The following is a 24910-nucleotide window of genomic DNA, read 5'->3' as shown; positions in this document are numbered from 1 at the left end:
TACCGCGTTTTTAAAATACCAGTGGGTACAACTGGAAACCCGCAGCTTACTCGGATGATAAACACAGAGAATGTAACTTCTCAGGCCGCGATGTTTCGCGCGGGTTTTCTCCCAAAGGCGCATATCCCGCATCCCATCCCGGGCCCTCGGCCCGCAGCACCGCGCGGCGCCGCCAGGTGGCGCCGTCGGCCCGGCGCGGGCGGCGCCCTCCGTCGGACCCGCACCGGGATCCACACCCGGGATCCGCTGCCGGACCCGCACCGGGATCCACACCCGGGATCCGCTGCCGGACCCGCACCGGGATCCACACCCGGGATCCGCTCCCAGACCCGCACCCACACCGGCTCAAGAGGGGCCCAGCGGGGTCGAGCGGCGGGTGCTGCCCACCCGGCCCTGGGCCTCAGCCCCGCGCCGCCGTCCTGTTCCGAATTCGGGTCAAGCCCCGAGGGGCGCGGGGCAGCCGGTGCGGGGGCTGCGCTCGGGGCGCGCCCGCCCCGTCTCGCCCCGCGCGGCCCGGCGGGCTGGGGCACAGCCCGCCCGCGGGGACGGACACAGCTGCCCCACCACGGACCGGGGCCAAGCCCAGACACCCCCCATTGCTCACAGCGGGGCTGAACCGCAGCTGCCCCGCAAGGAGCGCCCATGGCAAAGCCCTGTGTCGGGGCAGAGCGCAGCCCCCGGTCCCGGTACCGCCCGGCCGGGTCACAGCCGCTGGCACCGCCCGGCCACCGGCCCCCTCCAAAACTCTGCCCCCGCCGCCTGCCAGCTGCCGCGCTCCGGCTGGTGCCTGCAGGTCCAAAGAGGGTAGGGGACTACGGGTTATAATTAACAGAATTAAAAATAGGCCTTCAATAAACTGAACACCCGGAGAGGCTAGAAATTTGTTGTGCAAGTGGTACGTTAGGAGGAAACTGGACTAGTATTACTCAAACAAAGGTAATCCAAGACACCGCAGCGCGGGAGATTCGGCTACCAGGCAAGTACCTTTACGCTTGTTTACAAACCAACCCCCCGTGAACTCAGTACCTGCACCGAGCAGCGTGAACACAACCACCGCCAGCTCCACCAGCAGCGAGATCACAGCAAAGCCAGGCCAGATCAGCGTCTCTGCCCTTGTACTCAGGAACTCTAACATTTGTGAAATTTTTAGTTTGCTTTCCAGCAGGATCACAGGCTGAGGATCTCTCGCTAAAAACGATGCTTAAATTCAATGGGTTGTTTTTTAAAATACCAATCTAACTTGTATTCAAATTGCTTACAGATCTGTCTTTAAGATAATAGCCATGAAACACTGTATCTGGGTTTCCTTCTTCTCAGCTGATGTTCACAAGTTGATCCTGGGAAGGGGGAGACTGTCCACATTGTCTCCAGACACTGGAGAAAATGTGAAACAGACTATGAATAAAATGCTGTGCAGTTCAAAAACAAAACCTGGGAGAAACAAAATGAAAGAGTAAGAAGTTTGAGAGGGGAGTGAGATTTTTTTAATACCAACTATTTATAGTTTGGGGCATTTATGGATTATTTATAACTAAAATAGAATTTTCAGACAGAAATGGGATTTTTAATATCAGCAGTCTTCCTCAGAATATTTTTATTGAGGAAATATGTTTGTATGGCTATGGAAGCCATTGTGATGCTTGGAGTAAAAGAGCACAGAAAGAGAAGACTGGGTTAAATTAATTCCTTCTAAATACCTACCAGCAGACTTGCTGTCTGTATGGGGAGCTGGAGACAAAATTGTACCAGGGTAAAAAGGATACTGTGTCTATTTATAGTGCTGCCTTCAACACCATAGGAATTCAAAGGAAAACTCCAACTCAGCACATAGTCTTCTCATCATCTTCTTCTGTCAAGATTAAATGGGGCCTGAGATCATTTCCCCAATAAATCCCTGCCAGGAAGTATCTGTTCCTTCGTGCAACAAGGAACTACCATGGTACAAATCACTCCAGAGGTCAAGTCCTCACCCAGCCAAATGTCACCACTTTCCTTTTGGTAGTTAAAGGAAGGGGAGAAAGAGAGCCTTACAAGCCTCAGCACTTAAGCAGGAAAAACCAAAGATGTTTCACCTGCCGTGCATCCCTGCTCCCTGTACTGTCCCCTGATCTTCTCACACAAGATGCTCCAGGGCACTTGCAAACAAAAGGGTAGCATAGCTCCAGCACAATTCCAGTGCCAGGCAGCAGTGGTGGGAATAGGAACAGGGCACATGGTCATGGTCATTCATGGTGTCACTTGAGGCCGATATTACCCTGTGTGCCCCTCTTGCCACTGCAGGACCATCCATCTCTGGAAAGGAATGGGCTCCAGTAGTCATGTGGGACACCTATTTATCAGTAGAAATTGTCTCTGGTGTTGAGAGTAGAAATGAGAGCAGCTTTGGAAAAGGTATTAGCAAAATCCTGACTGCCACTCTAAAAATAAGGCAGGCTCCTGGAGTTCCTTAGCACCACTCTTCTTTTAGCATCATGGTGCCTCAGATCTTTCCTTCTCATCTTCCACCTTCCGGTTTCTCTTTAATAAGAGCTGCTTTTTCATTCTGCACAAAGCACTACCTACTCTCTCAGTGTTCCTCTTTTGTAATTCTGTTACCAAGCTGTCTGCTAGGTGGGGAGCAGAAGGTGCAGGACTTGGTGCTGCCTTTGAGGTACGGGTAATTATTATGTGCATCTGTTATTGTGGTTGCTGCCTCAACAGGTGGAAAACATGCTGTTCTCTGATAGATTTGCAGCACCCCATGCTCCTGCCTTGTCTTTTCTCTAAAGCCAGTCATGTGGTGTTCCTAAAATAATAAACACAGCCTCACTGCTGCCACAAAAACCCCTGGTAAATATATTTTTATGGGAATGAAGTATTAAAGGATTTGAACACTTATTCACTGAAAGCAAAATATGAGCAGTAAGGTTGGGTAAAGATTCAAAGGCTGGTTTGCTTCCTTTCCCTGGGGCACATCAAGCCTGTACTGTTTGCACTTTAGAGATGGATAGTGAGGAATTACTTAACCCAAAATGATGGAAACAATTCAGACTATAATAATATAGCATGAGAGTTTCTCACATTACATCTATTCCCCATACTGCTGGCTATACTCTGCCTTCAGATTCATGTGCACAACTCTCACTGGATTCTGGAGGAACTGTATTTGAAGCCAAAATGCATTTCATCATCTTTCTGAAGTCTCCCTACAGTTTAGTGGCTTAATTCTGAGCTCAAGGACCGGGAACAAAGCTTGTCTAAACATTTCCCAGTGTCTGTCTCTGTGAGATTCCCATCTGTTGGGGTTTATTTTGAATTTCATCTTCCTACTTTCTTAAAAACACAAAGCACAAACACACGTTTCCTCTGCCCTGGAGTGCAGGAGTCACCAAATTTCCCAGCAGGTTCTCTCACAACATATGATGGATCCAACTTTGTCTAAAAATGCTACAAGCCCTTTGTGGAGTAGAGAGGGAGGAGACTAGAAACGCGGGCCAAATTTCTGAGTGTTATGAACATCCCCCATCCCCCAAAGGGACTCCATATCCTGTTTCCTCTCTCCAAAAAATTTCACCTGGCTTTGGGTTTCATTAAGAGAAATATATATTACTCAAGTCCAGGCTCTAAGTCTTCAGTTCGTGCTTCCTGCTGACACTGCAGAGACTACAAGAACCATGAAAGCTGAGTCTGACTTTGGGGCTTCAAATTTGCTACAATAGCAGAGCAAATTAAATGGAGGGCACGTTAAGTGGATTGGGAGATTGTTGTTGACTAACAAATCTTCATTAAATTCCTGCACCAAGCTGTGCTGCATCTCTGATGAAACTGATCACTGTTTCTCCTTCTGTGTTTCAACTATTTCTCCACCAGGTTTAAAAGAAATTCAAGCTTGCTTGAGGTCTAATTAGAAATAAAACACAATATTAATCCATGTTGCCCCATACATGCACCCAGTTTGGAGGTGTTGGTGTATCTTTCAAATAGACCAAGTTCCACTCTGTTCACCACCAGTTATTTACAGCCCTAGTTTTTGCTAGCTCTTTTATTTACTGCCAGTGACTCACAGAGACTTTGTTCACTGTTTTATGGTGATTTTCTGGATCACTGGTTTGCATTACTGTTACTGGTTTGCATCTCCAGAGGTTTCAGCTCAAGAGTCACCAGCGTGAACCCCAAGAGTTCATAGAACTCACACCCCCCCAGAGCAAAGCCTGTGCCCAGCATAACATCAGCTTTCACAGGATTACAGCAAAGTCCTTTTCTGATGACGTTTGTGATTGAAGGGAGGCTACCACAACTGGGGCCTCTGAGAGCCTTCCCTGTAGACCACTACAGAAATACAGCTCCATAGGTGTAACTCAGGTGCCAAGCTACTCTGCTGTATGGGCCTTAAAAACACTCTGCCTGGTTTAGGCCAGAGAGATTTAAGGAAAAAGTGCAAAATAAGAGGAATTAAACACAGTACTGAGAATTACATACCTTTAGCATCTGTAGGGTACATGCAGAGCAGGATCCTCTACCACAGGCTGTCTTTGCTGGAAGGGAAGAAACAATTACTAGGTGTTTCTGTTCTAAGTATAAGGTAAGGAACAAAAAGTACATGCAGATACAGCATGAACGGGGAAGTTAGCCTTCAGTGTTATACTTTGACAGGTACCAAAGTACTTGTTGGCCATGGAGATTGGCCATACCCCACACCACGTTGTCCTCAGAGTAAGATAACACTTAAAAAATTCAGGTGGCCCTCAACCTTTTCTGTATAAAAAAGAAAGCATCGATTATTTTGGTTTATGCAGGAGCACCTCAGCACACAAACTGTTACTGTTTTCTAGCACTTGGGCATTACAACCTCCCCTTCACAAAGCTGCCTGTTTTGTCCCAGGCAAGACTGAAGATTGCAACAATAGCAGCTGCTTTCTAATGGGATCTGAATTTTTTTCTGTTTGTGGTTAACTGGTTCCTATGTTCTAGAAGAAAATGTGTTCTGTTTTTGTACCAGGTGATCTATGACATTTGGGGGTATGTATTTTCAACTGCTAGTTAGTTTTAGAAAAATAGTAAGAGTTAACCTGAAGGACAAATGATCAGAAATACCTGTAATCCCAAGAGCTAACACAACCGCTGGGAAATTCTAGACCTCAAATCAGCTGTACTACGGAAGATGAGGAGTTCCTATTTTTTTCCCTTCCACAAACTTAGTAGTGAGATTTTACAATGAGAAGAAAGCAATTTGCTTAGCTGACTTGGGATTTCATCTCCTTCCGTTGAATCCCTTAGACTATACACACATCAGCAAGCAAGTCTCAGCTGTGTTCAGGCTCAGTCTGACCTCTGTACTAACTTGATTTATTGTTTTTAGTTCTCAGATAGTATATTACGTTATAACTCAAAGGATCTGATTAGAACTAGCCAGTATTTTAATGATTTATGAGGGGCATCTGGGACTGCATGGGTAGCATACACATTGTATCATTGCTATAGAAGGAATCTGTACTGATCATATCAGCAGGCTCCAAGACAAAAGCATGTCAAATTCCAATAAGACTTAGTTCACAAACCTGATCTGACAGGTGGTCAAGCTTGCACTGGGACTGACTGTAGTTCTCATGGTGGGAATAAAACAAAACAGCTGGATTGCTTCTAGCCATCACATTATGAGAGGATTGCCATTCCTTTCTCTTGTTCTATTTCTGTCTTGCAGTGCTTAAGGAGGTGTTTATCCTTCCCAGTTCTGTAGCCAGAAACCTGGGCCACAGGAGCTTGCAATCAGCTCTGTGGTTTATCCTTCTGCCAGAAGATACTGGTGCGAAATACAGGCTACTGGAACTAGCCTTCCAGACCTCTCCAAGTGCTGCCATGGCTATCATATTGCTAGGAAGAATCAGATCAGAGAGGCTGGGGTTTTAAGTTGGTTTTAAGCCATAATGTCACTGCATTTAATAAGAGATCATACTATATTTTTTTTATATGTCTCTAAAAAAGGACTTTGCAGGCATGGAAAGAAAGGTATCAGGAGCACAGCAGTGATAAAGGGTTTCTGCATCCTTGACTCGATTTTATGTGTTCTGAATTTTCTTCTGAGCACTGAAGCCAACATCTGCCAAAGCATTCCTAGAGAACCTTGTCCCCTAGCATGGAAGTCCAACCTTGACTGTGACTCACCTCATATTGTAAGCTGCCTTTTGCTCATAAGAGGCAAGGGAAAGATTTTGACCCACAATAAGCCCGAGGGTGACTTCTTACCCAGGTTCAGCTATCACTACTAATGTTTGGCAGCACTCTGTCCCTGGGCTGCCTCCCAGCTCAGACTTGTGGAGAGATATAGAAAAATCATCCCGCTTAACTTTACCATCTCCACCTGTGCAGTAGGAACAGCACTGTTCCTCACAGGCTCGCTGTGATAACAACGATGAAAGGCATCCCAGTGCTCAAGAAACGCCAGGGAACCTTGGCCACCTACCTCCTGCTGTTTCCCATCTTCCTTCCTAGCATGTTATTCAACCCTCCTGCTATGCCAGTGTAGGGGTAAGTGTCTGCAGTCTCTTGTAAGTTGGGTAGCATAGAGCTATGTCTGTGGTGCTGGTAGAGACCACAGGACAAGAACAAAGAGCAGTGAAACTTTCAATGCCCCCAAACAGAACAGAATAAAAAAAAAAAAGGCAATATATTGTTTTTGAGATAGAAAAACATACCAGAGCTAGTCACAGGGGAGAAGTGCTTTGCATTGTGCCATCCTTTTGGTTAGATCCTTGGGGCAGAAACCATTCATTTGTAATGGGATTCTTTGAATTCTGAAGCCTGATGTTTTCAGTTCTGGGCTGGAGGACAGTGCTATATTAGTTATTGTTAACAGCAGCCTCATTCACCTTCAGATGTGGGCTGCTAAACTTTGTTGGGCCACAGGACAGCAACCTAAGGGACTGGATTCCAACTGAGGGGCTGAGCAAGGCACAGCACAGGAAATCTTTGGCCTCTGAACATTGCCAAAGCAAGAAACAAACATTTAGGAGCAACTTGAGAAAATTAGATGAGTCTAGATTAAGGGTAGGCAATATGGAGTTAACCTGAAGAGTTAAACTATGGCTGAGAGACTGGAAGCAACATCCAAGTGACACTTTGTCCTTCTTTCATTAAGCTTGATGCAGCATACCCAATAACTGGCTTTCTCATGTTGTGTTCAATTAGAAGTGAGATGTCACCCCTTATAAAGCAGACTGTATATACAAGAGTGTAGTAGTAGGGCTGCTTGGCAGTCATAGTTTCACCCCAAACAGCCATGAAGAGGGAGCAAAGAATGTGCCATGGAGTGTGTACAGGCTCTGTCTCTCACACGGCGACAGTGCTGAAGCTGAAATGCGTCACCACAAAGGTGAGCCTCCAGTCACCAGATCTGCTTCAGAGAAACAGACTCAGCACATTTCAGGCCATCTGTGAATAAATTCAAGGTTGTACCTCTCCGCAGAGCCATGCTGTACTAACATCATTGAGTAATGAGAGCAACACACACTCTCTGCAACCACAGGCTGCAAATACAGGTAAAGCATTGCTACAAGTAATGAAAAAGCAACTAGGATTCATGTTGTTCGGGGAGGGTGAGGGCTTTGGAGTGGTTGTACCAAAAAACCAGTGTCAGCCAGACAACCCAGCTGGTTCTGACTGGCAGCTCCAAGAGGAAATAAAAGTGGCACATGTTGCTCCTGATTTAGAGCAACCTGCATCAGGTTGCCAGCCTGTCTTTTAGAAATGTTTTATCCTTCAGTTTTTTCAGTAAGCTTCTGAGGGTGCTTCTAAAAGGAAAAACAGAGTTTGCCTATTCAGAGGATACAGGCCTTCACCTCTAACAAGTTATTGCTGGAGGCAAGAGACGTACAGTGATGTAACAATCCTTGTGGCCAGGAGAAGAGCCAACGTTAACACAGAAGAACTAAATTTTAGGCAAGCTTGTCTTCAAGGGCAACCATAGGGATAGCAACAGTGTTTCATGAATATAGCGTGTCTAAGAGCTGTTTAGTGCTACAGTGCTGTAGATTATGAATTTTGTTTTCTCAAGAAGGAGTGAAAAATGTCAATACCGAATGGAGGAAGGAGTTAAAGACTGTCAGACTGACAACTGGTGAAGTCTGGTGGCTGAAGTCCATCGCAGTGGAAGACACAGCAACAAAGTTTGATCTAGGAGCAGTAGCCTGATGGGGAGCTAGAGAGACTGCAAAACACAGGCATACTGTTGCAGTCACAAATAGCAGGGAGGTGTGGTAGATGCATTTCAGACCAGCTACTGTCTTTGGGTCATACGAAGTGTGTCTGATTGTCTACTAGATCAGGTTGGGTTAATGGGTATAAGGATGCACTTGGCAGCTAGAGCAAATGGGCTCCAGAGGGCCAAATTTTGCAGCTGAACTTCTGTGCTAACAACTAAAAGCCCTGCACATTTGCTGGGACTAGGGCTGGAGGGGAACCAATTTTCCTTTGCTTGCTTGCCAAGAGCCAAGTTCAGGTCCTTGGAGCTCTACAGTGCTCTTGCTCCAGCTGATGACTTCATGAACACCTAGTGTGGGGAGGAACATGGCTCCCTGTACAGCCTTAAACATTTGTGTTTCCCTGCATATGCTGGTGACATCATTGCCACCTGAGGGCCCGAACTCCAGTCTTGGCAGGTAAAAGCTTTTTTGGTCACCTTACATTGGAGTTCTTGCTCTCAATGCATATTTATGTAATGATTGTTAGATGGCTGTAATTAAATGACTGTAAAGCACCACCTAAAATGCACCAGTAATAAATTCTTAATAGCTGATGCTATAACAAGCGGTTACCAAAAAAAAATATATCGTAACATGCAGATTGTTAACAACGTCTGGGCCTGTTTAATGCTCAGCTTTAAATAGTTACAATGCACACCATTAAAATGGCATGTAAAATTTGTAACTAGTAAATAAAAAATCCAATTCAGCAACAAAATATACCCAAGCTTCAGTGGTGAAGAAGGCACAGAAAAACTTGGGGTGGATGAACCTCTGCAATCCTTCTTGTGGTGCTACCTATCAGCCATGGTTTCTGTAAAGCATACTCCAGGTGCCTGCCTCTGCCTTGTATAGACTCTGTCCAAGCCTCTGGCCTGACTCATAAACATGGTTGGGATCCCACTTATATTACAAAAATGGAACTGTGTCCAAAAAACCCTTGGTTTTGCATTTTGTGAGGAAGGGGTGGGTCAGGGAAAATTTATTTTGCTGCTCATATTGTTCACTTCTCTTATCCACTCAAAGCTGCAGTGTGGGCAATAACTCTACAGAGATGATTTCCCATGGCTAAAGAATAAAATAAATACACATTCAAGACCCAGAAAAATTAGCAAAATCAGCAGGTGATCAGCTTTTGCACACTTGGTACAACACTGCTGCACATCAAAGGATGGCTGCCTCTGTCTGGCCAGTCAGGAACTGCACACATGATTGGTAAATACAAATGTACTAACCAGATGATGACAAGAGAATATTTTATACTACAGCTACAGCAAAACCTTCTAAGGCCACCCTGCCTCAGGGCCTGCATGCTAATGCACATCCTGAAACAGTCAAGACCATCAGGTCTGAGCCCTGCTGCCTGGCCCACAGACTTGCTATGAAAAAATTAGACATTTTTGAGGCTTCTGAGGCCTGGCAACCCATAACATCAGTGGAAACTGTGGTAAACTCAGCATATTTGAGAACCAGGATGGGTTGATTAATTTCTTCCTTACATTTGAATAGTGCTTCGCATCAAAAATGTAGCTGCTGTTTTCCCTGGATGCCACACAGAGGAAAACTCGACAGAGGGGAGGCATTATAATCTCTAAAGTCAGGACAGAAAATTTGCACCAACACAATACTGAGGGGGGGAAAAAACCCGATCAGATGTTTTCCCCTTCCTTGTGCTGCTCAAAGCTGTCCAGTACAGAGATTTAGTTAGTCTGCTCCTCAACATAGGCTCTGCGTGGTCTGTGGAGAGCAAGTCCACCTAATGGATTTTGCCAAGCCACACCATGTGGGTGACAGTTGAGGGTCTGGAAGCCTCTACTAAATTTGGAAGTGCTGTTCAGATTACATCCTCCAGCTGCTGGAAAGATTTTCTTACAAACAGTTGGCTACTCAAATACCTTGTGCCTCTGTAGAAGCTGCCTCTATCTCAGCATTCAAGTGCAGCCAGCCCTACCTCAGTCCTCGCTGTGTTTGATTCATACCATCCATGTCTCCTGGTGCTCCCAGCAATTGACAAATTGTGACTCCAGCGAGACTATCGGGTTAAACACTAAGGAAGAAAGAATGATGACAGTAATACTTGTCATTTGTGTGGCAATGTAGCAACACAAAAACCTCTCTCAAACATATGTTATCTTGGAGGAATCTTTCCAAGGGACAGGCTTTCTGAGAAATGTTTATGACTTTTGAATACACAATAGGAATGAACTTGACATGACCTACTCGGCCAAGCCCTGGGCTTCAGCCTGGTCTTTTGCCACCATAAATCAGTCTATTTGAAGTGTAGTGAGCCTGATATCTTCACCAGGATAACGAGGTTACAGTACATACCAGCTTGAGAAAACACAGGATGTAGAGTACTTTGTTCCCATGATTTAAAGATCCAGAAATAATTTTACTAATGTTAGAGGAAAATGGCTATTTTCTACCCATACAGAAAAGCCAACACAGGCCCTGGGATCATTAAAATATTTGGTACATGATTGAAATGACAGTATTGACATCTATATTATATATTCTCATACTCAGATCCCTCCTTTATCTTGGCATTGGAAAACACAAGGAAAAGCAGAGGATGTAAAGGCTTTCTAGTAAATATCCTAGACACAAGAGTTGTTTTTTTCCTCCTGACTTTCCAGATCATCATGCTGCAGGGTTTTGTCCTGTTTCATCTCAGCCTTCATACCATCCTCTCAGCTTGATCTCGTACCAACATAATGTCAAATTGTCAAATTACACTAACTTTTGATTTTGTTCTTATTTAATTAAATATTATGGACCTGGAGAAATTGGATAAAAAGTGGTCTATGTGTGCAAGGACTGAGACATCTGCCGTGGGATACCTGACTCTTAAGGTCCTCTCCTCAGCATGGCACTGGATAGCACTAATTATGTTACAGACAAAGCTGTAGTCACTGAATTAACTGAAAACCAACCAAAGCATGCACAGTATAATGCAGTCCACAGGGGCACTCACTGCTGGGAAGAGCCTAAACAGTCAGGAAGGAGATATTACCTGGGGCCTCTCACAGGAGCACTTTGCTTTCTTCCTGGGATATATAAGGAACCATTGACCTGGCTGCTCTCATAGCCCAACTGCAGCAAAGCCACCAGTGCACACCAGTCCAGGAAGGTGGCTACAGGTGCAGGCACGGATGGTGGCACATACAGCCCGTGTCATGCTCTAGGTCACTCTAGATCATCAGAATGACCTTCTGCTCTGCAATAGGCCCCTTTCATTACAATTGTCCTGCTAGTCATAATTAAGGAAATTCTATTACATAGTTCAGATACAATTACAGTCGCAGTACAAACCAATTCAGAATTAATATAAATGTAATGGTCAGATTTCTTCTATGTGATTGACTAATTACTGTAATACAACTCCAGTAGGGCAAAGATCAGGAATATTTCATATCATCATCATTCAGAAACAAGTATTTTAAAACTGTATTACTCATTCATACAACACACATCACAGAAACAGATCCACTACAGAAAATCCATATAGAGGAATTGAGCTGAGAATCATTAAAAACATATTTTTAAAATGAACAACCACCACATTATTACGTATAATCATTTTCCTTTCACACTAATTTGTTTTAATCTATTCATGTTCCTTATAAAACATTACACAAAATTTTAATCACAGCATTGCTTTCTTTAAATATGTGCATTTCAGTAATGACACTTGCATGTATAAATTTAGTGAGTTAAAATGTTAGACTGATGCTAGAACTGAGTAGTCATTTATTCAGAAAAAAAAATTGCCTTGTTTTCCTGTCTGTGAATTTTCTATGGAAAGCTATTATTTTTTCAGTGTATTCATTATTCAATATATTAGTTGAATAGTCCTACAGAGAATTCTCTGCTTTTGAATCATTCACAGCCTGTTAGTTCCAGTTATTTCACATTTGAAATTTGAACTCCAGTTCTTCCTTTTTATAGGACATAGAGTTTACATGAACTGATGCTGTTCTCCAGTTGAAAAAATGTGACCAGAATGAAGATGAAATAAGTTTTGTACACAGCATCAGCACTTCACATCTGTGATTCAACAGCAGTAGATTCCTTAGCTATAATACAATATCCATATGAGCACAAGCTGAAAGTCATCTTAGGATTTCTGAAGAAGCACACCCATCTTATAAAGAACATTATTCGACAGCTTTCAATATCCATGTAGCACACAGGACCTCCTCTTTCCTAGCCTATGTAGTTTTGTTCCCTTCTAGAAAGACAACTTTAACAAAAACAAAAACAAAAACAACAAAAACAAACCAATAAAAACCACACACACCAAAACAAACCAACAAACCAACCAAACAAACAAAAAAAACCCACAAAAAACCCAAAACCAACCAAACAAAAAAAAGGAGCACTTTTCCTAAGGCGCACTTATACATCAAAGTTATCTACCCAGCCTTTTAACAGCTGGAGTTATGGACCTAGAAAGCCCAGCTCCCAGAAGGGCTGTGCTAGTGAGTTGCTGGGTGTCCTTCCCTGTCTTAGCAGCAACCTGAATGTCACAACATCACCAGGACTTCCAGGGAGTACCCTGCAATTCTCCACTCCCATGAGGCTTAGGAAAGCAAGGCTGACAGCAGCCTTCAGTCCTCTAAGGTTAGGTAATAGGAAAATCAAAGTATTTATACAGCGGAGAGGACAAGGGGAAGGGATAACAGGCAGCACCCAAAAGAGTTTAAGGCAGTTTAAAGTAACTTCACAGGGAGTGAGTAGTGCCCTAGAGTGGTCATTAGATACACTGCAAGGAATGAGGTACATCAAAAAAGGGCAACATTTGCTGCAGATATTATGAGGTGGGAAGGATTGGAGGAGGCTGTTATTCTTGAAAGTACTTATTGAACTGGCAGATCGCCCTGTGGTTAGGGCACAGGAAATGCAAGTCCCATTTCTGCTGCAGACCTCCTGTGTGGGATCAGAGAAGTCACACTGGTGTCCAAGATCACCAGCAGGAGCCAGGCAGACTTGGCACAGGGGGCACTAGGGTGACCAGTGTCAAAGAAGCTATCAAAATCAGTGGGAAATGCCTGTTCCAGTACAGGAATTCCTCCATGCCTCCTCTTGCATAAAGCCATCCAAAATGGGCAAAAACATCTGCTTTTGTTTTCACAGTAAAAGCTGACACTGGAGGAGATATGCACATTTGGGAGGGGAGCACATTCCACAGTGGAGCTCTTTGTAATGCTCTTGGAACAATACAAGATCATCCTGGGAATATCACTTGGTGAAAACTTGCTGTATTCAAGAGGGCAAAGCTGCCACGAAGGTAGCAGAAGGTGGTGTACTGAAATAACAGAGGGCCCCTCTTGGCAACTGGGTGGCAAGGCAGATCACCCCACGTGCACGGCAGGAGAGTGGCTTCTAGGGTCCTTTCTGTGGCCTAACACTGACACTTCCCTCCTCCATATCCTATCGATATATAAGGGAATTAGTTACTCCATTTTCCATTCAGCAAAGTGATGGATGAATATGAAGGTGCAATGAGATCCCAAAGCATGCTAGTCTTCAGACCCTCTTGCTCCATCTTTGTGCATGCAAAGACAAATATTTAAGAAAAAAATATACACCAAAATCTGAACTTAGGGCTAGAGAAAACAGGATGATGAGAAACTAGGGAAATCTTTTCACTAGAGCAAGTGTTTGGAAAGAAATTGTCAATGTCCATACTTGTCAATGATAGAGATTTTCAGAAAAAGATGCAAGATTTCAGGTTTGCTGTCCTGGACTGTTCTACCCCAAACCGCCCCTCAATTTATGCAAAAGACATGCAGCAGGCAGTGCCAGAGCAAGACTTCGACCCACTGACTGCAACTTCACCCATGTCCTAGATAGATGCTTCTGTTTTAAAGCTCATGAATTGACAGACCTCGTGGTATCTCTGTAATGCAGATACTTGACTAATTTTTAGAACATAGAAAAAATATATTTCTAAAATTTTCTTAGAACAGAATCCTGGGAAAAATAGAATTTCTATTCCCCTTTTTTAAAGTCCTCCCAACAGTTCAAATCTATAGCTAGCACTAGGAACCACTATTTCAAAGAAACATACCACATGGGAACAGAGTAATTCCAGAGATAAAGGGATGCCTAAAAAAGTGTTTCTCCTTGTAACTGAAGTACTTACTTCGAGATTAGAAAGGGGATAGCTCTTGGAGGGAGCAGAGAGGAGAGGAATGCAAATGAAACAACTTATTTAAAAAATAGGTTAATGCTCATATGAATGACAGCTGGAATCACTTTAACTCATGCAGATTTTTCTAAACATTTGTCATAAGGACAAGTATGGCTGGTAACAACCAGTGGAAAGAACCAAAATATTCCTTACAGAGCCATGGAAGCTGACAATTACTAGCTAATCAGTGAATAAGATTTTTCATGACCGATTCTGTTCAGTTCAGCTCAGTTTGCCGAGCAACTTATAAAAGACAAATCAGATTAAGTATATATAAGGAAGTCCTAGTTATCTGATTAAAGGAAAACCTCAGCATAACAAATTAGTACCTTGTTGTCTACCCATTGAGTAGACACCTTTACACAATACATATTCCATAGCATTACCGCTTTCCATTTGAAAGGGGAACTCTCCTGCAGGCACATCGAGGGCTGGGCTTTTTCACTGTGTCAGTAGTAGTGTCTAGAATTCCAGAGAGTAGCAGGAACTTCCCCACTTCCTATTAAAAGAAAAATCTTTAAAAATTATAATAATGAAGTTTTAATCATCTGTTTGACAAGGTGAGAGAAAGAGAGGGAGTCCTCAGAAATGTCTCTGGCTGCTGGTGAATGTCTGCTCTCCCTCTTTCAGGATGGCCTGGGACTCCTTGTGCAGCGGGGACTTACGGCGCCCCAAGATAAGAAGCACCTCAAGGTGGACGCCTGGCAGTCAGAGCAGTGCTGGGACACCGTCCCTGGAGGAGCTGCGGCGCCTGCTCTGCACACGCTCATCCCCCACGGGGCACGTGGATGAAGTCTGGCCAAACCTCTATGTGGGAGACCTGTAAGAGAGGGAAGGGTTGAAGGTGTTAATGCAGCTCTTAGCCCCTACCCTATTTCCCCCCACATCTTCTGCTCCTTATTTAAAAGCAGGAGAGCTAGGCACTAATCTGGGGACCCCTCACAACAAGTCTAAGTGTTGAACAAGGTTGAACTTGCATAGGATGCTGCAGCATAGAGAAAAGGCATCCTAACTAAAGTAAGTAACTGAAAAGAATACACACACACACACACATCCCGCTCCTGGTTTCTCCTCCTGCTTTAGTACAGGAGTCCCACACTGCAAAAGTTTGCTGGAGCCATGGCATCAGTACTTCAGGCAGTCATGCCAGAGCTGGGTAAAACAGGACCAACCTCATTTTCTCCTCACACTGCCAGATGGCATCAGTCCCCTGAATTGATGGATGCTCAGCAGAGGTGACTTGGTGAGAAAGCAAACCAGAAAGATCTTGGCTTGTGCTGAAATATCTCCACCACCACCTTTCATCACTTGAGAAGAACCACCTAAACAGGTGCTTGGGAAACAACTGTGGAAAATCTAAAAGACAGTTTCTTAACTGCTGTCTCAAAGCATTTTGATGGACGCTTTGGACCTGATTAATCTGTCTGAAAATAGGCACCACAACTTCGTGCAGTTTTAACAAACTCAGCATCAGCAGCATATTCTACCCCACACTGCAATGCAGCAATCAAGTATAACTCACCATCTTTCTTCCAGGTATGTTGCTCGTGACAAAGCCCAGCTGAGCCGAATGGGCATCTCCCACGTGGTGAACGCCGCTGCCGGGCGATTCCGTATCAACACTGGACCCACCTTCTATAATGACTTGCCTGTGCACTACTACGGAGTAGAAGCAGAGGACAACCCAAACTTTGATCTCAGCATTCACTTCTACCCAGTTGCTCAGTACATCAGAGAAGCACTGAATTCCCCAAGAGGTAACTAGACCATCTGCGCATGTTGCATATCTTCTGCATGGCAGACAAGCAGGACAAGTTATCAGATATTTGACATAAACCAACCACCTACATATGTGAGTAAGAATAGAGATACCCAAACCCAGTAGAATCCCACCTGCCTCTTGAATTCCCCTGTGGGAGTTTCCCTGTTTCAGGGTGCACTGAACAGGTTTTCAAAGGGGTTCTCCCTGTGCCTAGTGTTACTAATCAACAAAAGACAAAATAACAAGTATCCTTTATTACCTATAGGGACACACTGATCTGGGAGGAGGCACGTTATTTGATCTTTTAGAATTAGTGGTGGGATTTAAAATAAAAGACGAGGGCAAATATCATATTTGAGTAAGAAGATTCAACTATAATGCTACGATCTGTGCAAATCCTACAAACACAGAATAGGGAAGTACTTGCTAGAAAGCAATTCTGTACAAGAGAACTTAAGCAAGACCACCAGCCAGGTATAATGTCATGCTGTTGCTAGAAGAAATATAACCTTGAAATAGGAAGATAACACAAAAAATCCCAAATCCCTGGATTTGCTAAACACAGACCAGGTATAATGCCAGAGTCCTGAGTCTAATGGGGGATCACTACTATTAAGGACAAACCTTCACAAAAGAAAGTCTCCACTGTGCCACGAAACTGTACAGATACTACTCAAAAATAAGTGATTAAGAGGACAGTTATACACTCAGCCAACTTTGCTTGCATCATGGTGAGCCTTAATATCAATCAGGGTCCTAAAGTACTACCTACCCAACTTACTCATATGTAGCTAGTAGATCTAATCCACTCCATACAGGCTAGGAAGAGGAGACACAGTGACTCCAAACAAGGTACCTCCATGCTGGATACCTCTGCAGTTACTCTTCTTTGGAGGGCTTGATCTACTCCATTAAAAAATATTTGCCTTTGAGCAATTGAGGGCTGTGTTTGGATTTCAAACCCACAAACATATTTGGGGAACTTGGATCTGCACCCATTTCTATTACAGCATACGCTATTTGCAATTGAAGCCATTATTGGCAATGCTCCAGAGAAAGGTAAGATCCAAAATCTGTTGATCTGTGTGTAAGAGCAAACTTGTAAATCAGTTGACAAAAGACAGAAAACAACAGATGAGTTGTGGTAGCCAAAAAAGCAAATGAAACTAGTGCTTTGCAAAATGCATGCCCGAATAATAAAATTATGAATGCAGAACAAGTTACGGCTCAAGGCATATTTATCCCTACTCCCATGCTTTTAATATTGCTTTACTGAACTCCATATGGAAGCAGGGTTCTGGGAATGGAGACAAGGTGAAATTTAATCATATACTGTCCAGCTGTTCCTGACATTCATAATTTTAAGTAAAGTGCAACAGTTTAGAAAATATATAAACAAGATGTTCTGGAAGCATAATTTCCCAAGGTACAGAAATTTAGCAGCTAAATACCCATGACCCGTTCACGGATGAGACAGGGAGGGGATTGTTACTCACATCATTCAGAAGAAGAAAAAAAAAGAAGCATTTATTATAAGCATTGATGTTGAAAAAAAATATACCAGGTGACAGGAGGCCTGTTCATATTAAATTCAGGATGTAACAAGGTACTACTGCTTGTCTGAGAAGTCATTTAAGACTGCTGCTTAACTACGACAAGCAAACTCAACTTCTTTTTTCTTTAATGAAAATATATTATCTTTTGTTACCTGGGAGGTCAAAGTTAAGACTGTATGAGGCACAAACATATTTAAAACTATGAATCAAATACTCCTTAGAATTAAGAACTGTTACTCCCATCATGCTTGAAAAAAATTCTGATGCTTTACATAAGAAGTCCAGAAAACAGCATGGACAGATTTATTCCATATTTCTACCTTAGCTGAACAGAACATGTCTTTGATGATGTAAGGAATTTATTTTTAAGGCAATGTCTTCAAAACCTGATGCCAGAGGGTGCACAAAAGGAAGCATGGAAGTGTGCACTCACATGCTCCTAATTGGGAGCTATTCCTGTCACAGTGGTCAATGGTTGCATCACACCCTGACCAACTTCCTTTGTCATCTCTGTTGTACAGATTAGGAAATACATGCACTACTATTGCAGCCATGCCATATAAGCATTATTTTATGATCCTTGCTTCCTTGGCTGCCTTTCCTTCAGCACAGCCTGGCTGTTTCTTTGCCCATGCAACAGAGCTGTTTGGGGAGGCTCAGACAAGGGTGAGCAGATGCATAATCTGTCCCCTTCCCTACAAGGAAAAACATGGAGTCAAGAAAGTATTGGCCTTCTTCCTCATGCTCAAGCTCAAAGGGCAACAACTTGAATATCAATATTGACCCTTTGCATGGCCACCTGTACAATTTGCGTTTTTCTGGAGTGCAGCTAAACCTAAAGTAAATCAGCAGGGTTTGGTAAAGTCTAGCAGAAGAGGGACAGAAAGCGAACTTGATGAAAGCATGTCACAAAAATCATTAAACTAACACTGTTCTCAGAGAAAGATTCCCAGGTAAAGAGTTTCACCTTTTATTGACCTCTGAACATGTGTAAAACAGGCAGGTTAAAACTACCCATTAACTTCCTGAAATGGCAAACTCTCTCAAAAGCCCTTCTTCCACTTCAGTAGACCAAAAGAAAAGCTAGGCTCCCTTCTCCTGCCGCTTTCTTGTTGGTGGGAGTTGTGAAAGCAGAAGAGAAACCCTTTGGAGAAAAGGGTCCTCTCTCTGCCGCAAGGTCAGTCTGACCTCCCACTCTCCAATAGGTGACAGCTCTTACCTATTCTGGAGACAGGGAAGAAGGGACATGCCACCATTTAAAGCTCTCTGTAGGCTTCTTGGTATTTTCAGCTGTGACAAAACAGATATTTGGATTAATCAAGAAAAAGACAGTGGATTCTGCGCCTGGCTAAAACCTAACAGGAGATGAGAAAACCATGGTGGAGTGGGAAGAGCCCCTGGGGCCCATTAGCCCAGCTGAGCTCTTCTCCTGGTGAGCAGAATGCTTCTGCTGGATCCAATGGAGCAAGGGCAGCTGGGGAGTTCACTACGAGTGACAGATCTAGAGTCTGGTCTAAAGCCAAATTGAATCCATCCTGCAAGAAAGCAAGGGCTAGTTCAGGACATTTAGCTCTGTTAATGATGATTAGCAAAAGGACAATAAGTTATTATGTGTTTTAATGACTGATTCTGTTCAACAGCATTCAATTTCCCAACTTGAATTTGGCCAACAATGTTGAATGTGCAAACTTTATCCCTAGTGCAAACCCTTTGATGTTAGTAGAGTTATAGCAGGCATGAGCTGGATAGAATATCCATAATCCACTGTTAAAAACCAAGTGTTATTGTTCTGCACAAATCCCAGCCAGATGACAGTTATTGTCTGCCTCCGCAAAAAGTAGCTTGAGATGTGTGGTGCAAAATTTCAAATAAGGATTGCAAGATCTAATAATGCCAGAAGCTAAGTGCCCCCACTTCTCCTCAGTTAATCCCATTATTCCTAAGGGATCCTGTTTCATGCTCAGAGAGAAGGTTGCAACATGGTTGTAATGTGGGACCAGTCCAACTTCTCCTTGCACTGTATGTTCAATCAAATGGGGGTGGGGAAGGCAGAACTGGAGGATGCCAGCATGGACTCCACGCTGCAGACGATCTGCAGCCTGGCCTTCTTATAGCCACACAACAGGGGAATGCACCACAACTGCCTCTGTGAACGTTGCTTTCCCAGGCTGTGGTCCAGGAGCCACCCAGCAATCCGAGCCTTGGTGCTGGGACAGGACATCTCGGCTGCCTCCCGTGAGAGGCTGAAGGAAATTGCCCACCACAGTTGGCCCATGAGGTACAGACGTGTTTCAGGCACTGGTCAAATGCAGTATATCATGGGGGGGTTCAGTGTCACAACCCATTTGCAGTTACTGCTAAGAGACGAGTCTGAACCTGTCAACAGAACCAAATAGCAACAAAGCTTGTGTTTCCTTACTCAAGTTCAACATTCAATTTGTTTGCTACAAATAATCACACAGTAAATTCAAATCTGCTTTCATTAGAGCAATTTTACGTTAATTAAATCATTTCACATGACTGATTTATCTGCAACAAACAAGTCATTTTATTGTCAGTGTATCAGCATTTATCATAACCTCTGCATGGTGAAACAAAGGCTAACAACGTGGAACAGATATTGCACATGTGAAAGAGATAATACACCTGCATCCTCATGGGAACAAGTGTATTAGAGAGCTATGCAGATTAAGTCCAAGGTCAATACTTGAGGCTTGTCCAGGTTTTCACTGAGACATCTTCTAAAGCTATTTACTGATATAGGAGGATGCTTCTGAAGTGCAGATAAGACAGAGAAGCAGGGAAGAAAATTCAGTGTGTTCTTACTGGACACTGCCTCCTCTCAAGTTAGACACAAAACAGCAGAGAGTCAGCCTGTACAAGCAGAAGCCTGGAATTTGTTCTGCTTTCTGTGCCTCCAAAAAACCCACAACAGGCAATATTTAATGGCAGCAGCTATACTTCTGCTCAACTTGGTCTTCAGTTCGAGGCTGCAGACAAAAATTAAGTTCAGAACATCAAGTCTCCTGTCCCCCATCCAGTTTATGGCCAAATTTAGACTGAATTTCAAAACATACAGTGATGTAAAATTAAATCTAACATAAGGCCATCTCTTTCTGGTTTTTTCTTGTTTGTTTTTCCCTCTCCTGATGCAGTTCAAACCATACATTCTTTTTTTTTAGTTGGAGAGTTCTGGTAGACAGAAGTTTTCAGGGAAAAAAAAAAAAAAGAGAAGTGGTTCTGATTCCAAGAAAAATTTTCAGAACACGTTGTTCCTTGGCTTCTGTTATCTGGGGTGCACATTATGGTGAATATCTGGATTTCCCCAGTCCCTGCCACTACATTGTAGTTATGCCTACTGAAAACTACTGAAGCACAGATTTTCCAAAGATCTTTTGGACTAGCCCTATTGGCAGTATTTGTCAAACAGAAATTGTGCTCCTGACTCCTTTACACTCCTCTGAAAATCCCAGACTAGGATTATTTGGGTCCAAAGTGCCTCCTCTGGGGAAGATACTACAGCATATACATACCCTACAAGGTTAGTGAGAAGGCTAATGATAGTGCAGCACAGTGAAAAAGAAGTCTGGTGGAAATTCAAATTAGTATTATCTTTTAGCAGGGGTGCAAAACATTTCTCCATATTCCCATAAAAAGTAGAACTTCACTTCCAAGAATTCCCATGGAGTTAATGGAATTGACAGACAGATTAATTTAACTTGAATAATGGTATTGATATCCTAGTAAATTCTATGAAGCTGTAAAGCTGTACCTGAATAAGAACAAAAAACAGAAATTCTGCAAAACTGGCATTACACTGGAAAACCCTCTTCCTTCCCCCAAAGGTTTTGATGCCCAGTCCAACTCTGCTGTCACCAGAGCTGTTTTCACCACTTTCTTGGAGACTATATTTGTCCCTTTATTTCTACTGAAGACATGTCTATCTTTAGGTCTCTGCTCAGATTTCTCATGCCAGGATAACGAGAGGTGGCTGTGTCACACACACTGTGGAATCCAACACTTCTCCCAACCTGCTGGCCAGAGCAGGTTTTTACAACACATGCTTGCACTCTCCGAGCATGTGGCTGTGCCATCATCATTAGTCAGAACTAAAACGGTTGCTAAATAAATACTCTGTCATAAACAAAATGGGATTTAAGATTAAAAGCTGTGCACAAAGTACTCAGTATTAACACCCGGGGAGATGGGGGCAATCAGTCTGATGTTTTTGTCTGGATCTAGACTCATCATCCAACAAGGATATTTTTGTCTCACTTCCTAGAGTGAGAATTTAAGATGCTGTAAGCACAAACAAAACAAGGAACAGGCCCTGAAAAGCTGTCTGTTCTTTCTACCCCTCCTTACATTTTGCACAGAAGTAGCATCTGAGATAGTTTATTCCATCTCGGAAGCAAAGAAGTAGCATGGGATTTTTGTCACTGATTTTTCGTCTTTTTCTGGATATAAACTGTATTGTCACTAAATGGCATTGTGTACAGCTATACAATTAGTGAATGAGAGACCACAAATGTGACAGCCAATAAAAATTAAAATTTAAAAAAGGTAGAAAATATTTTGTTTCAAACTTGTTAAGATTCACAGTGAAGAAGTGTTCTGAAATTTTCATGCCAAAAAGACCACGTTTTCTTCAGCTGCCTTAATGGGAGACAGAGTTGTCCATTAGGTGGTCAGAAGTTCAAATCTGATTCTAGTTACTTGTTACTTTAATAATGGCTAATTGCTGAGCCATGGTCTCTGTGAAAAAAAACTGGATCTCATTGCAGCAAAGGACGAGAGAGTTTGAAAATGTTCAGGCATGGCTATAATTGAGTAGAACAAAAAAAAATTTTCCCCCAAAATTTCCCACTAATTATACCATTTTTGTGAAAGTTGAAGAATTTTACAATATTTACAAGATGCAAACTTTCAGGTTCCAGAATGAGCTCTTTGTTCACATCCAGGGGGAAAGGACTAAAAACCTGAATTCTTCCATCTGAGAGCAATCCTTTTGAAAAAAGTTTCCATTAAGTTCAAGTAAGACCATTTAAAAAAGTGTTCATCTCCTTTCAGCATGGGTCAAAGTCATATATTAGAAAGCTGAGAAACAGTCACAATAAAGAATTGTGTTTCTCAGGCTGCTTCCTTTTGTGATCACAGCAGGAAAACCAAAAGCAGAGCAGAGGGATGGAGGGAGCTATACTTCTGGATCCCTGGAAGGTGCTTTCTGAGGCTGGCTTACAGCAAGAGGGGAAGGATTCCCAAAATTACTCTTAATGAACTCCTAATGAAGATGCACACCTCACATGGAAATCTCTGGAAAACTAAAAACATTTCATAAATTGTCTTTCTATTGATCACTTAACAAAGAGGGGAAGATAAAGGCATTAGGGAAGGATAATGACTGGTACAGGGTAGGCTACAGAAATAAAAAAATATAAGTGAGCTGGTGCAAACGGCCCATACAAACAGGAGCTGCTCTTAACAGTAATGCCCATTTTCCTCACACACTTCCAACAAAGTCTGGGCAGCAGTCAGAACCCTCAGAAAGCATTACTACCCTAAGTAAAATTAAAAAAAAGAGCTCGTAGAAAACCAGGACTGTTCTTCTAACAGCAGTGAGCCCTCCTGAGCATTGCACTTTGGAAATCCCAAGTTTCCAGGCCCTGTGGTAGTACATAACCTGCCAAGGCTGCTTCCCACAGCATGGCCTTCAAGCATGAACACTTGAAGCTTTGCCAGCGAGTACATCACTCCCAAAACCACACATGAGCAAGCAGGGACAGAGTGGATGGCAGGCTGTATAGGAGGGATAAGGGTATGCTGTCAGGCTGACAGTTAAACTCAAGCAAGCAACCACAGATCCTGGAACACAATAACGAATTTTCTGTCCCCAGCCACCAAAAGCCCCATGTTCCCCCACCAGCACTGCATGAGGGCTGCTCTGCAGGGCTGTGCATACCTGCCTGCCCATCCCCAGGATCAGCTCCCATCTCTGCTCCAACACAATAACCCCCACCATTTGGCCTGCTGGCGTAATTGCATCTCTCTCTCCTTTTTCCAGGCAAAGTACTGGTTCACTGTGCGATGGGAGTCAGTCGATCTGCAACTCTTGTCCTCGCTTTCCTAATGATCTGTGAAGACATGTCCCTCGCCGACGCAATTCGGACTGTGCGCTCACACAGAGGGATCTGCCCCAACTCCGGCTTCCTCAAGCAGCTTCAGGAGTTGGACCTCCAGTTAGGAAGGGGGACAGGCAGAGGAGCAGAGGCCTGCTAGCACCAAGAAGGCATGTCTCCTGACACCAGACCAAGAGATGCTGCCCTCACTGAAGACTGCAAGGATGCTGTCAGGACTGCTCTGCAGACACACTGAGAAACTTTGGGAAAAGGCTGAGCATGAGCAAACTGTTAGGAGCTGTTAGGCATGTGTTTTTTGGATAAGCCCACTAATTGGAAAGAAAATGAAATAAAGAAGGATTCAAACTGGCAGTTTTGCTCACCTGGGCCTGTTTATTTAACTACCTGTTGGGCAGGGCATAGGGAGCAGTTGGGTTTTCATGCAGAATGAAAAGGCAGCACAGTCAACTTGAAAAAATACTTTTTACTTGCTTATAATTACATTTATATGGCAAGAGGGAAAATGGCTAAACTAGTAAATAGAAAAAGAAAGTGTGAGGCTTTTAAGCAAATCTTTTAACATTTCACATCCAGCTGGCTTAGGGTGAGACTTCAGACTTTGCAAGCTGACACGCTCCTTTGGTCTGACACGGTGACACTAGTCAGGATCCAACTCAGACCTAGGGCTCCCGCGTTACAAGCCACAGAGGCTGTTGCTGGACCTTCACAAGTCCTTTTAGCTTCAAATCCATGGCAAATGCTCAGAACACAAAATCCTCAGGAGCCAGTACTGGAGGTCCCAACCAGAGGCTGCACCCTGGGGCACAGCTGCTGACAGCCTTTCTGCTGGTCAGAGGGGAGGAAGGTATCCCCTTGCACACACAGAGCAAGAGGCAAGCTCAGGGCACACTGCCCACTGGCACACTGCAGGGCAGCAGCAGTTCCAGACAGAAATGTCCTCCTCTTAGCTTGCAACCCGACGCCCTAAATCACATTCCCCAAATTTCCCTGTTTTAATGGGAAGTCAGAACCTAGTGTCGTCATGTCAGAGCAAAAATGAGCAG

General features: G+C 43.5%; 1 protein-coding gene across 1 annotated transcript; it reads left to right on the top strand.

Annotated features, from left to right (window-relative positions):
* The first annotated feature begins 15043 nt into the window (after positions 1–15043).
* Positions 15044–24059, top strand: LOC113997752 (dual specificity protein phosphatase 13-like). The gene is made up of 3 exons (XM_027739872.2): positions 15044–15234; positions 15949–16169; positions 23792–24059. The coding sequence occupies exons 1-3, from the start codon at positions 15044–15046 to the stop codon at positions 24004–24006; spliced, it is 627 nt and encodes a 208-aa protein (XP_027595673.1). The 3' UTR covers positions 24007–24059.
* Positions 24060–24910: the final 851 nt, after the last annotated feature.

This window comes from Pipra filicauda, unplaced genomic scaffold, assembly GCF_003945595.2.
Source record: "Pipra filicauda isolate LSUMZ 115617 unplaced genomic scaffold, ASM394559v2 scaffold15_size4787011_pilon, whole genome shotgun sequence".
Classification (NCBI taxonomy): Eukaryota; Metazoa; Chordata; class Aves; order Passeriformes; family Pipridae; genus Pipra; species Pipra filicauda.
This window is presented reverse-complemented; position numbering and strand designations above follow the sequence as displayed.

Excerpts from the sequence above, each read along its gene's own strand:
- LOC113997752 (XM_027739872.2), top strand. The coding sequence starts at position 15,044 with ATGGCCTGGGACTCCTTGTGCAGCGGGGACTTACGGCGCCCCAAGATA. Across the intron at positions 15,235-15,948 it reads AACCTCTATGTGGGAGACCT|GTATGTTGCTCGTGACAAAG; the intron begins GTAAGAGAGGGA and ends TCTTTCTTCCAG. Across the intron at positions 16,170-23,791 it reads AGCACTGAATTCCCCAAGAG|GCAAAGTACTGGTTCACTGT; the intron begins GTAACTAGACCA and ends TCCTTTTTCCAG.